Source organism: Hyla sarda, chromosome 1, assembly GCF_029499605.1.
Source record: "Hyla sarda isolate aHylSar1 chromosome 1, aHylSar1.hap1, whole genome shotgun sequence".
Lineage (NCBI taxonomy): Eukaryota > Metazoa > Chordata > Amphibia > Anura > Hylidae > Hyla > Hyla sarda.
Window position 1 is genome coordinate 82,196,340 of NC_079189.1, and position 13,282 is coordinate 82,209,621.

The 13,282-nt window shown below is 41.4% G+C and overlaps 1 protein-coding gene across 2 annotated transcripts in view; it reads left to right on the top strand.

Moving 5' to 3' along the window:
- Positions 1-13,282, top strand: part of PGM2 (phosphoglucomutase 2) — a 78,185-nt gene that overhangs the window by 42,718 nt on the left and 22,185 nt on the right. For both annotated transcript variants that reach the window (XM_056556515.1, XM_056556511.1), the window contains exons 2-6: positions 2,223-2,390; positions 7,542-7,648; positions 8,318-8,402; positions 10,425-10,508; positions 11,995-12,188. In XM_056556515.1, the coding sequence (XP_056412490.1) occupies positions 2,223-2,390; positions 7,542-7,648; positions 8,318-8,402; positions 10,425-10,508; positions 11,995-12,188 (638 nt within the window). The remainder of the gene's footprint in view (positions 1-2,222; positions 2,391-7,541; positions 7,649-8,317; positions 8,403-10,424; positions 10,509-11,994; positions 12,189-13,282) is intronic.

Below are 13,282 nucleotides of genomic sequence, written 5' to 3' on the forward strand. Positions count from 1 at the left end.
GGACATTAACTAGTACAGAATAATAGTGTGCTCCAGGTGACGCCATGCTGGATTGTACACTCAGCGGATGGAATACTAACTATTTAGTACAGAATAATAGTGTGCTCCAGGTGACACCATGCTGGATTGTACACTCAGCGGATGGAACATTAACTATTTAGTACAGAATAATAGTCTGCTCCAGGTGACACCATGCTGGATTGTACACTCAGCGGATGGAATACTAACTATTTAGTACAGAATAATAGTGTGCTCCAGGTGACACCATGCTGGATTGTACACTCAGCGGATGGAGCATTAACTATTTAGTACAGAATAATAGTGTACTCCAGGTGACACCATGCTGGATTGTACACTCAGCGGATGGAATACTAACTATTTAGTACAGAATAATAGTGTGCTCCAGGTGACACCATGCTGGATTGTACACTCAGCGGATGGAACATTAACTATTTAGTACAGAATAATAGTGTGCTCCAGGTGACGCCATGCTGGATTGTACACTCAGCGGATGGAACATTAACTATTTAGTACAGAATAATAGTCTGCTCCAGGTGACACCATGCTGGATTGTACACTCAGCGGATGGAACATTAACTATTTAGTACAGAATAATAGTCTGCTCCAGGTGACACCATGCTGGATTGTACACTCAGCGGATGGAATATTAACTATTTAGTACAGAATAATAGTGTGCTCCAGGTGACACCATGCTGGATTGTACACTCAGCGGATGGAACATTAACTATTTAGTACAGAATAATAGTGTGCTCCAGGTGACACCATGCTGGATTGTACACTCAGCGGATGGAACATTAACTATTTAGTACAGAATAATAGTGTGCTCCAGGTGACACCATGCTGGATTGTACACTCAGCGGATGGAACATTAACTATTTAGTACAGAATAATAGTGTGCTCCAGGTGACACCATGCTGGATTGTACACTCAGCGGATGGAACATTAACTATTTAGTACAGAATAATAGTGTGCTCCAGGTGACACCATGCTGGATTGTACACTCAGCGGATGGAATACTAACTATTTAGTACAGAATAATAGTGTACTCCAGGTGACACCATGCTGGATCGTACACTCAGCGGATGGAACATTAACTATTTAGTACAGAATAATAGTGTACTCCAGGTGACACCATGCTGGATTGTACACTCAGCGGATGGAACATTAACTAGTACAGAATAATAGTGTGCTCCAGGTGACACCATGCTGGATTGTACACTCAGCGGATGGAGAATTAACTATTTAGTACAGAATAATAGTCTGCTCCAGGTGACACCATGCTGGATTGTACACTCAGCGGATGGAACATTAACTATTTAGTACAGAATAATAGTGTGCTCCAGGTGACACCATGCTGGATTGTACACTCAGCGGATGGAACATTAACTATTTAGTACAGAATAATAGTGTGCTCCAGGTGACACCATGCTGGATTGTACACTCAGCGGATGGAACATTAACTAGTACAGAATAATAGTGTGCTCCAGGTGACACCATGCTGGATTGTACACTCAGCGGATGGAGCATTAACTATTTAGTACAGAATAATAGTGTGCTCCAGGTGACGCCATGCTGGATTGTACACTCAGCGGATGGAACATTAACTATTTAGTACAGAATAATAGTGTGCTCCAGGTGACACCATGCTGGATTGTACACTCAGCGGATGGAATACTAACTATTTAGTACAGAATAATAGTGTGCTCCAGGTGACACCATGCTGGATTGTACACTCAGCGGATGGAACATTAACTATTTAGTACAGAATAATAGTCTGCTCCAGGTGACACCATGCTGGATTGTACACTCAGCGGATGGAATACTAACTATTTAGTACAGAATAATAGTCTGCTCCAGGTGACACCATGCTGGATTGTACACTCAGCGGATGGAACATTAACTATTTAGTACAGAATAATAGTCTGCTCCAGGTGACACCATGCTGGATTGTACACTCAGCGGATGGAACATTGTGCTGCTCTCTGTAAACTCTCCATTCATTCATTCATGGGCACAGACATATCAGTGTTTTTCACAAGTATTACTTCACTTTTGATAGAATTGCTTTTGGAGTTGATGCCTTTTTAATGTTTTAGAACATCTTGTGTATTTTGGTAGCGTTAGTAATACATTTCCCCTGTATTACCCTACATTTCTGATGTGTTATCCATATAGTAAATAAATGGGGTTCACTTTCACAGAATCCAAAGACCTCTGAGCTGGTGAAGAAGCTGGTGTCTGATGGGAACAAAGAGGAGCTGGAGAAATGCTTTGGCTCCAGAATGGAGTTCGGTACAGCGGGGCTGCGAGCAGCGATGGGTCCTGGAGTGTCTCAGATGAATGACCTGACCATTATCCAGACCACTCAGGTACAGACTTTTTTGGAGGAGATATGTTTGCATGTATTTTTCATTTTGTTGAGTGTTTTTGCCCACATTATGTGTGGCTCTAGAAACAGTGCAGGTTGTTTCCATCTATGCTTTAAAGTGTCCCTGTCGATAAACAAAACTTTTTATGTGCCACAGTCAAAAGGATCGTTCAGAGTTCAGGTGTTAAGGCCCCAGCGATCAATAGAATGAGCTGGGAGAAGCGTGCGGCTGTACATTTCACTACCTGGCTTACTGCGATCTCTGTTTATTTACACTAGGAGGGCTCCATAGACCTATAATAGAGGTCATCTGCAAATGGACAGAGAGTAAGGAGTGAAGTGCACAGCTGCATGCTTCTACCGCCTTGTTCTAATGATCAATGTGAGTCTGTAAGGCTGTGTTCACACCTCCGTTTTGAATTCAGAGCATGATGATGTGTGTGTGTATATATAATATATAATTATTATACACAGATCTTCTATGCAGCTGGGTGCAGATTTCATGCAGATCTGAACAACCTACTTGTCATAATTATTGACCCTCCTTTAGAATAATGTAACTGGGGACTAATACTGGGGTGTGGCAGGAATTGGGGGTCCACCCGGGCTCTGTGTGCTTGCATAGGGGATGCCGACAAGCTGCATTGCCTTAGCTAGGGCAAAATTGAATCTTGCCCAGACATAGTAAAGACTAGTACCCGTTGCTTAGGTGCATACGCAGGGCTACTATTTGTGCCCCAGGAGGATACCACATGGAGTAATCTGAGATATAAGGGCCGGGCACAGGAGAGGAGCTGGATCCATTAACTGCAGGGATTTATTTCTATTTCAATATTCATTGCTGTCATGTGAATTTCTTTATTGGTAGGAAATGTGTGAAACACCCAGTAGATGATGAGATTTACTGGAGGCTGTGGTAATGCTGGAATTTCCTGATTTTCTGTAATGCAGTAAAGCTGATGTAATGCTGGTATTAGGACAGAATGACTGTGTATTACAGTGACCTGAAGAATTGGACAAGAAATCATTACTAACAACCAAACCTAAAACCCTTTACTAAAAGCATCACTTTTATAAAAAAAAAAAAAAAAAAAAAAATTGATAACTGACTTATCATAGGGAAGATACACCATATAGCGCCACCCAATTGTTTTATTTAGCCAAAATTAGTTTATTACAAATTTTCAAAAACAATACACAGCAGACGAAACACTTAAAAACATCTAAAAGGCACAAAGGCCACTACACAACGGGGGGGCCCCAAAGAACCCCTCCCAGGGCACCTGTATATTGCACTGTTCTCAATAGCCTTAAATATGAAAATAATGACTGGTATAATGTATAACTTCCCTCAGAACAATAGTAAGTATTGGACAATCAATGTAATGCTGGGAGAGCAAGGCTAAGGACAGCAGATGGAAGATAACCAAGAAGGTGCCCCCCTAGACCCCACGTGTTACATCGCCTGTCGGCAACTTCCTCAGAGGTGTAGTGATGTGTTTCACATCTTTTGTCATATATATATATATATATATATATATATATATATATATATATATATATATAACAAATAATTATCAGAAGGAGGTACCTGGTGGTCAATGGTATGGCTAATGCATGCATGCTTGGATGCCAACAGGTGCCCGCTTGTACCTGTTCACATCCGCTCGGTCTCACCGCTCTCGCACATGCGCTTCTACACATGACATTTCACATAGGCCAACTTCTGCGCCTATATTCCAATTCAGTCATTCACGTATACATAGAATATATTTCATATATATATACATATTGTCAGTGCATCACGATATCCTTATGCCAACCTCAACACCATAATATCAATACACTGTAATTTACTCATATTTTGTACACAACCATAGCATTATATTACATTTTAATATCAATACATCACGGTGTCCCCATATCGACTACAATTAGCACAATCTTAGCATTATATTAAAATTGCAGTTCACACATTGGTGTGTAGAGGTAACATATTTTATTCCTTATTCTTATATAATATACACGAATACATAATCACTATACATTTTTCTCCACACATCAAGATACAGCTTATTTTTATGCCTAATGGCTCTGTACCACATACCGTAATATGGACCTCAAATGTGACAGATGCCCCATACATATGCCATAGTGCACAGTGATCCTATACCAAATATTATAAATCATACACCAAAACATAGCAAGAAACTGTCTAAAATATCTCACATCATATAAAGTTTACTTCTCACATCCCAAAGATGGAATTAAGGTTAGGATTATAGAGGCATTGCATGTATATGAGGCTCCATATACCGTAGGTGAAATTTAGAGTAGTGTTATTATTATGAACCGGTACATACATATAAGACATCTCACTCAATATCGGTGTATGTCTCGCCACAAATGAGTGCATCAGTAAAATCCAAATATAGATATATCAGTTAACAATATACAACCAAATATAGATACATCAGTTTCCAATATACAACTACCACATATCTATATCTCACTGTGCACATACGTTACCCATTATATGTAACATATACCTCACATGATGGATATTAAAAAATGATATATTCTTCTCATATATGCATAAAGTCTCTGTCCCATCCCTATACAACAAACCATATCGTGCTCACTTACAGACACCAAATCGTAGCATAGTACATACACACCACCCACTGGACCACAAGTACCTCCTCCTGAGAACAAACATTTACATTCCATCTTTTTAATCTTAATTTATACTAAATATCCTGAAAATGTTATCTAATCTTATAAAGTATGTATATTCAGTACAATAAAATATATATCTTAAAGGGAGTATGATAAAGATATATAGATATAAATTTCTCCATTCATAATAATATTACTAATTCAGTATCCACTGCAAGAACATAACTTCTGGATAGCCTTGTTGCCCCCAGACGGCTGTATCTAGAAGTTACAAAAGACGATGTGCAAATGAAAAACAACAACTTGTCAAACAGATGTGATCAGCCAACGAACAAGCATTTGCTCATTGCTGGCCCTATTACATAAGGTAATATTGGCCTGTTTGTCCGATCACCCCATATAATAGGCCATAAGGCTCTGTTCACACCATAAACAGTGTATATGCCGGGAAGTCTCCTGTTGTGCAGATTCCAGTAAAAACAGCTTTGTTCTATACTTTTATTGGAGAAAAAAATGTTATGTAATGTGCATTTATTGGATATCCTTTTATTGCCTACCCTTTTAACTTTGGTTAGGGAAAAAGGTCTGCCAACAGCATATAGCAGTGTTTCCCAACCGGGGTGCCTCCAGATGTTGCAAAACTACAACTCCCAACATTCCTTTCGGCTGTCTGGGCATGCTGAGAGTTGTAGTTTTGCAACAACTGGAGGCACCCTGGTTGGGAGCACTGGCATATAGTCATGATGTGGTATACTGGTATAGTTCCGGTTGTATTAATTACCGCTCAGGCAGACTATGGCAGGTTCCTTGAGAGCGTGCTCCCCATCACCCATGATTGACAGCCACTGTGTGCTAAGATTACTACACACATACAGATGACAATTCTTTAAAGGGGTGGAAAACATTTTTATTTTTTTATATCCACTGGTGCCAGAAAGTTGAACAGATTTGTAAATTAAGTCTATTAAAAAATCTTTATCCTTCCAGTACTTATTAGCGACTGTATATTACAGAGAAAGTTCCTTTCTTTTTGGATTTCTTTTCTCTGTCCACGGTACTCTCTGCTGACGCCTCTGTCCGTATCAGGAACTGTCCAGAGCAGCATAGGTTTGCTATGAAGTAGGGTTTGACCGATATCGGTTTTTCAGGGCCGATACCGATAATCGGTGCAGGTTAGGGCCGATAGCCGATAACTTATACCGATATTCCGGTATAAGTTATCGGCTATTTAACCCCCTGCGACACCGCTGCAGATCATTGATTTAAAGCGGGCACTTTAAATCAATGATCTGCAGTGGCTTTTGCGGGGCCATAGGCCGCCGCCGCCACCCGCTTCTCTCCCCCTACCTGTCACGGTGGTCCGGGCCATCCATCCATCGTTCCTGTAGTGTCCGGGGGCGTTCCGGGCTGTCCTTCTTCTCCGGCGGTCATCTTCTCCACTCCGAGCAGGCTCCGGCCTAGTACGCTGCATAGACGCCGCTGCGCAGTGACACCCGTGCGCAGCGACGCACCTGACGTCACGGCGTAGTGACGTCTATGCAGTGTACTAGGCCGGAGCCTGCCCGGAGTGGAGAAGATGACCGCCGGAGAAGAAGGACAGCCCGGACCGGTTCACTCTTCACCCGGAACGCCCCCAGACACTACAGGAAGGAAGGATGGATGGCCCGGACCACCCCCATTACGAGTAAGTTACATTTTTTTATTGACTCGGAGGGTGGGGGAGGCTTTCCGACCGATATAGCGATATGGGCAAAAATCCATACCGGTATACCGCCCAGCATCGCGGTGCGGGGGGCGGTGCGGGGGGCGGGGCATTATGAGCTTATCGGCAAGATAATTGCCGATACCGATAATGCCCAAAATCGTGATTATCGTGATAATATCGGCCTTACCGATAATCGGTCGATCCATACTATGAAGACTTGCTCCTGCTCTGGACAGTTCCTGATACGGACAGAGATGTCAGCAGAGAGCACTGTGGTCAGAAAAAAAAGAAATCCAAAAAGAAAGGAACTTTCTCTGTAATATACAGCCGCTAATATGTACTGGAAGGATAAATATTTTTTAATAGAAGTAATTTACAAAGCTGTTTAAAAAAAATGTTTTCCACCGGAGTACCCCTTTAACTTCAGATGGAACAGAGCTCTCACCTACTCTGGTTAGTTTAGTCATTGGTCACTGACCTGTCAACCAAAAGAAAACTGAACTTCAGCTGTGTTCATCCTCCTCCTTTTCTAAAATTTCTAAACAGTCATTTATTATATACATTTAGGTTATTTTTAGGCCCTAAGTAAACGGTACGATAGATCAGGGGTAGAGTTGTGCTACTGAATAATATGAATAACTATGAATATGGATTTTCTATGAAAAAGGAGGGCCCAGGTCTTTATAAGATATTTCACTACCTGGTAAAGGTGCAGTTTAAGAAGTTCTCATTGTCTTTTTTTTTTTTTTCTTTTGTTTTCCTCCTCAGGGGTTCTGCAGGTACCTGGAGAAGAACATCAGTGACCTGAAGGAAAGAGGGGTAGTCATTGGCTATGATGCCCGAGCTCACCCAGCTAGTGGAGGCAGCAGTAAGAGGTTGGGATTCCTATTGTACTGTATATTACCATAATCACATGAGGAGGTCATCAGCTACAGGAGGTCATCCTTGTAATGCCAGGCTATAGGCATGACTCCAGGTCATAGGTCAGGACACTATCCTTACACGCGCTGGTACCTCAAAGCTCACCATATATTCCTATCATTAATCATTTAGCTTAAAGGGGTTGTCCATGGAAAGATTTTTCATTTAGAAGTGTTCAGCGTGGCAGTAAAACATAAAACGTGTATTCACATGCTGCTGTAGCTTCTGTTTCCCAACCCATAGGAAGTACTCAGTCAGTAGACCAACACCACTGGCCACTTACTGGTGTAACAATGCCTCCTCATGTGTATTCATCCACCCCTCTGCATTGACATGACTAAGTCACTCATCACTGTAGAGCAGTGTTTTCCAACCGGGGTGCCTCCAGCTGTTGCAAAACTACAACTCCCAGCATGCCCAGACAGCCTTCGGCTGTCTGGGCATGCAGGGAGTTGTAGTTTTGCAACAGCTGGAGGCACCCAGGTTGGGAAACACTGCTGTAGAGGGTCGCGGGTTGTCCCAGCCAAAATCAACTTCTCCTCTGGCAGTGCTTAATAGGTGTACAAAGATGGCAGATGGTTATCTAAGTCATAAGCAGTTTAATGTATCTTTTTATTGTCCAGGTTTGCCAGACTTGCTGCGACAACATTTGTTAGTCAAGGCATTCCAGTCTACCTGTTCTCCAGCATCACTCCGACACCATTTGTGGTAAGTTCTAGTATAGATTTATTCTTGAAGAAACTATAGGTTATGGCTGCATGTGTCACAGTTATTACTTATGAATAGAAATACCTGGCTTGTCCAGAACTAGAATAACCATAGCTGCTTTCCTACAGAAACAGTGCCACTCTTGACCTCAGGTTGGTGTGGTATTGCAGGTCAGTTCCATTAAACTTAAAGGACATGTCCGGTGCTCACTTTTCTTATTGTATCCTTTCCGGGCTGCAGAAAAAAAAAAAGAAAATAAGCTTTCTCTTGCCTGCCTAGGCTCCCCCGGAGCTCCGGTACACTCCGGTACAGGTGTTCGGTCCCCGGGCTGTATTCTTCTTACTTCCTGTTAGCCCGGCACGTCACACGGAGCTTCAGCCTATCACTGGCCAAGGTGGGACATTGCTATGGCCGGTGATAGGTTGAAGCTCTGTGTGACGTGCCGGGCTAACAGGAAGTAAGAAGAATACAGCCCGGGTACCGAACACCTGTACTGAAGCACCGGGGGAGCCTAGGCAGCTAAGAGAAAATGTTTTTATTTTTATTTTTTATTTTTTTCAGCCCGGAACGGATAAAATAAGAAAAGTGAGCACCGGACATCTCCTTTAAAGGGGTACTCTGGTGGAAAACTTTGTATTTTTTTTTTTTAATTAACTGGTGTCAGAAAGTAAAACAGATTTGTAAATTACTTCTATTAAAAAAAATCTTAATCCTTCCAGTACTTATTAGCGGCTGTATACTACAGAGGAAATGCTTTTCTTATTGGATTTCTCTTCTGTCACGACCACAATGCTCTCTGCTGACCTCTGCTGCCCATTTTAGGAACTGTCCAGAGCAGCATATGTTTGCTTTGGGGATTTTCTCCTGCTCTGGGCAGTTCCTATAATGGACAGCAGAGAGCACTGTGGTCATGACAGAAGAGAAATCCAAAAAGAAAAGCATTTCCTCTGTAGTATACAGCCGCTAATAAGCACTGGAAGGATTAAGAATTTTTAATAGAAGTAATTTACAAATCTGTTTTACTTTCTGGCACCAGTTGATTCAAAAAAATAAAATAAGTGTTGCACTGGAGTACCCCTTTAATGGAATCAAGTTTATAAAACCCCATACAACCTGAGAACAGGTGTGTGTTTTATTTTTTATTTTTATTTTTTTAGGAAAGCAGCTCTGTTTTTTCTAATCCTGGATAACCCCTGAAAAATGACTTTGCTTCTGTGTCCACAGTATGATTATTTTTTTTTTTTTTTTTCCTGCTTAGAGGATTATTACTGCCATGTTTTTCAGTATGCCCAGATAGAAGTTGCCTATACAATGGTGTAGTGGAGTCAGGGTAATTACAAGTTGTAAGTAGAGATGAGCGAACTTACAGTAAATTCGATTCGTCACAAACTTCTCGGCTCGGCAGTTGATGACTTATCCTACATTAATTAGTTCAGCTTTCAGGTGCTCCGGTGGGCTGGAAAAGGTGGATACATTCCTAGGAGACTCTTTCCTAGGACTGTATCCACCTTTTCCAGCCCACCGAAGCACCTGAAAGCTGAACTCATTTATGCAGGATAAGTCATCAACTGCCGAGCCGAGAAGTTTGTGACGAATCGAATTTACTGTAAGTTCGCTCATCTCTAGTTGTAAGCTTTAGGCTACGTTCACACTATGGAATTTCCAAGTGGAATTCCACTTTAAAATTCCACTCAGAATTCGGATTCCACTGCACAGTACGGCATTTCAGTGGTGGATAATAAAGAATAATTCTTTTGGTATGCGCTGTCCTAATACCAACTGATTCAACTGATCGCGCTTCAAGGCCAGAAATGCCATATTGTGATCCTAGCCTTACTGAAGAGGTGTTTTTATTTATTTATTTATTTATTTTTTTTAAATTTTATTTAATTTTATTTATTTATTTTTTTGCTGCGTCTGACTTCTAGTTTCATTGATGTCATGTTACCTAATCTGTAAGTAATGCTATGTCTGTTAAATCAGTCTACCTGTATATTCAGGCACATTTTCTTTGTTATCTAGCCATATACCGTGATTCACCTTAATCTGTGTGCAGGGATTATGGTTACGGCCTCCCACAATCCAAAGCAAGACAATGGATACAAGGTATGTTGAGTTTTTAGAAATTCCCAACCCATCACCCCCACCTAGCTCTCACCCGGCAGACTCGGGTGCTCCGCTTTTATTTATCCTCTGATTCAGCCTCATCCTTCTGGTATCTCTAAAGATATTTAAACATATAAGAGGAAAGCTGGCAGAATATGTACCGTATGTTTTTGTGGGACTAGACAACTGTTTTAGGCCGCATTCACATCTCGTTTTTGCAATACGGTTCCCATATGAGGTTTTTTGTAAAAAAAAAAAAAAAAAAGTGTGTATCAAAACTGGACCGAACCGTATACAACCATGTACAACCGTATATACCTCTGTACGGTTTTAAACCGTATACGGTTAGAAAATGGATGTCCGATTGCATACGGTTTAATAAGTTTTTTTTGAGAAAAAAAAAACTGATACGGTTTTATGTTTGTCCTTAATTAAAGTTCTTCTTGTTCTATTTGTGGGAAGAACTTTCAGCGGGCACTGCACATGTGCAAACTTCAAAACTGTATTGTGCACACCGGATGGAACCGTACGCACATACGGCTCAGTATGGTTACCATAGACCACCATTTAAAAAAATAAAATAAAAATAACGTATACGGGTTGTATCCGGTTTTTCACCCGGACATAAAACTGTATTAGACTACGGTTTTGTGTACTGGAAAAAAATGGATAAAACCGTAAGTGTTGCAAAATACAACCGGATGCTACGTCTGGCATACGGTTTTCTATGAAATGTCTATACATACGGTTTCCTACGTTACGTTTTTTTACTGAAACCGGATACGGGAACTGTATTGCAAAAACCAGAGGTGAATGCAGCCTTTATAGGCCTGTGCTTACTCTCCCAAAACAGATTGTCAGGAGAAGTAGGGATAAGGCATGCTGAATTTCAAGGTCCGATCAAGGGAGATCCCTCTCGCCATGGAGGACACATGCAGGATCGGCCAAGCAAACATTCTTGTGTATGGAGAGGATTGCAGGGATAGCTACAAGTATTTGGCTGACAGCTTATTGAAGGTGTTTGGGCATCTACACAACGTGCTAATGTGATGGGAGGAAAGAGTAAAGCAGATGAATGAGCTGACAGCAGCCAGAGCTGAGGCCCCGTGACATTGAGCATGGCCTAGTGCAGACACCTGTTCAGTGCTCTAATAATAGTGCGGGGGCCTACACATACTCACTGTGTTATTCCTGTTGCCAAAACTAACAGGTTAACTCTTAACTCTCTTCGCACTACTGCTGTCTGATATATGCCAGTGGTCTTTAACCTGCGGACCTCCAGATGTTGCAAAACTACAACTCCCAGCATGCCCGGACAGCCTACGGCTGTCCGGGCATGCTGGGAGTTGTAGTTTTGCAACATCTGGAGGTCCGCAGGTTGAAGACCACTGATATATGCCGTTCATCCATCAGCTGAGACAACGTTTTTCCTCCCTGGTGTCCCGTCGCAATAAACTACTAATGTTCTTTTTTATATCTAATGTAGGTTTATTGGGAGAATGGAGCTCAGATCATTCCTCCACATGACAAGGGCATTGCTGTGGCAATTGAGGAGAATCTAGAGCCATGGCCACAAGCCTGGGAAGACTCTCTTATTGATGGCAGCCCGCTCCTTAAAGATCCTTACAGCTCCATAAACAAGGATTACTTCTCGGACATACAGACTCTTTGCTACCACAGGTAAATAGTTAGGGGTGTTTTTTATATTTATGTAAATGTTCCAATAAAAATCAAGGCAGTAATACAGATTTGTAGGCTTTTAGAAATCCCCTCATGTGACATAAAACTGCTGTCATTGGGGCCTGACTGCTGGGACTTCACCATCATGTCCTTACCTGATACCCATTCTGGGAAGAGGCTGTGCTTAGTAACTTTCATTATAGTCTATGGGGATACGAAGACCTCCTGATTTACAGGATTTGTTATGCTCCTTTTGGTCAGGCTTTACGGATCAGACTGTTCGCACTTCATGAATTTCTGACCACAGCATTCACAACCAGTGAAATACATCTACCAAGTCAGTTTAACAAAAATCACTTGAAATACAGAGATTTAAACTTTTTTTTTTTTTTTTTTACTTTGCTAGATGCTCTGTATTTATTATTAATATATTAATACACTCAGTGCCTTTTTGGGCAAACAAACTGGTCCGGCTTGCCAAATCTGTATATTGTATAGACCCATACTGCCATCAGGGTAGGGCTACCACACATTTACCATTATTCTGTTGCCTAACATCACTCCCAAGTTATAGACACAGAGTTATGCTTTTCTTTGAAAAAAACACAATTTCTCCTATCTCTCCTTTCAGCCCACTGGTTGACCTCTTCTCTAAGGCCTAGTTTTACCCACCTTACCATCCTTCCTACTTAATAAAAAATCTACAACAAATTCCTAGCAAATAGGTACCTTGCCCCCTACCCTTCTGTTACCTCGCATTTTTCAACATCTCCCCAGCCTTCTCTCCTGGTCTGTGTGACCAAGTATTCGCTCAGTGGGTAGACTCAGGTAGGTTTCTGACACAAAACTTCATGGGGATGGATTCTGGCTCAAGTTTTAGAGATCTCAACAACTTCAACATTACCTCACTATCCTCATCCTTTTTTATTTATTTATATATATATATATATTTTTTTTAAACCCCTTAAGGACCAAGCTCATTTTTACCTTAAGGACCCAGCCAATTTTATTTTTGCATTTTCGTTTTTTCCTCCTCGCCTTCTAAAATCCATAACTTTTTTTAATATTTCCATCTACAGACCCAAATAAGGGCT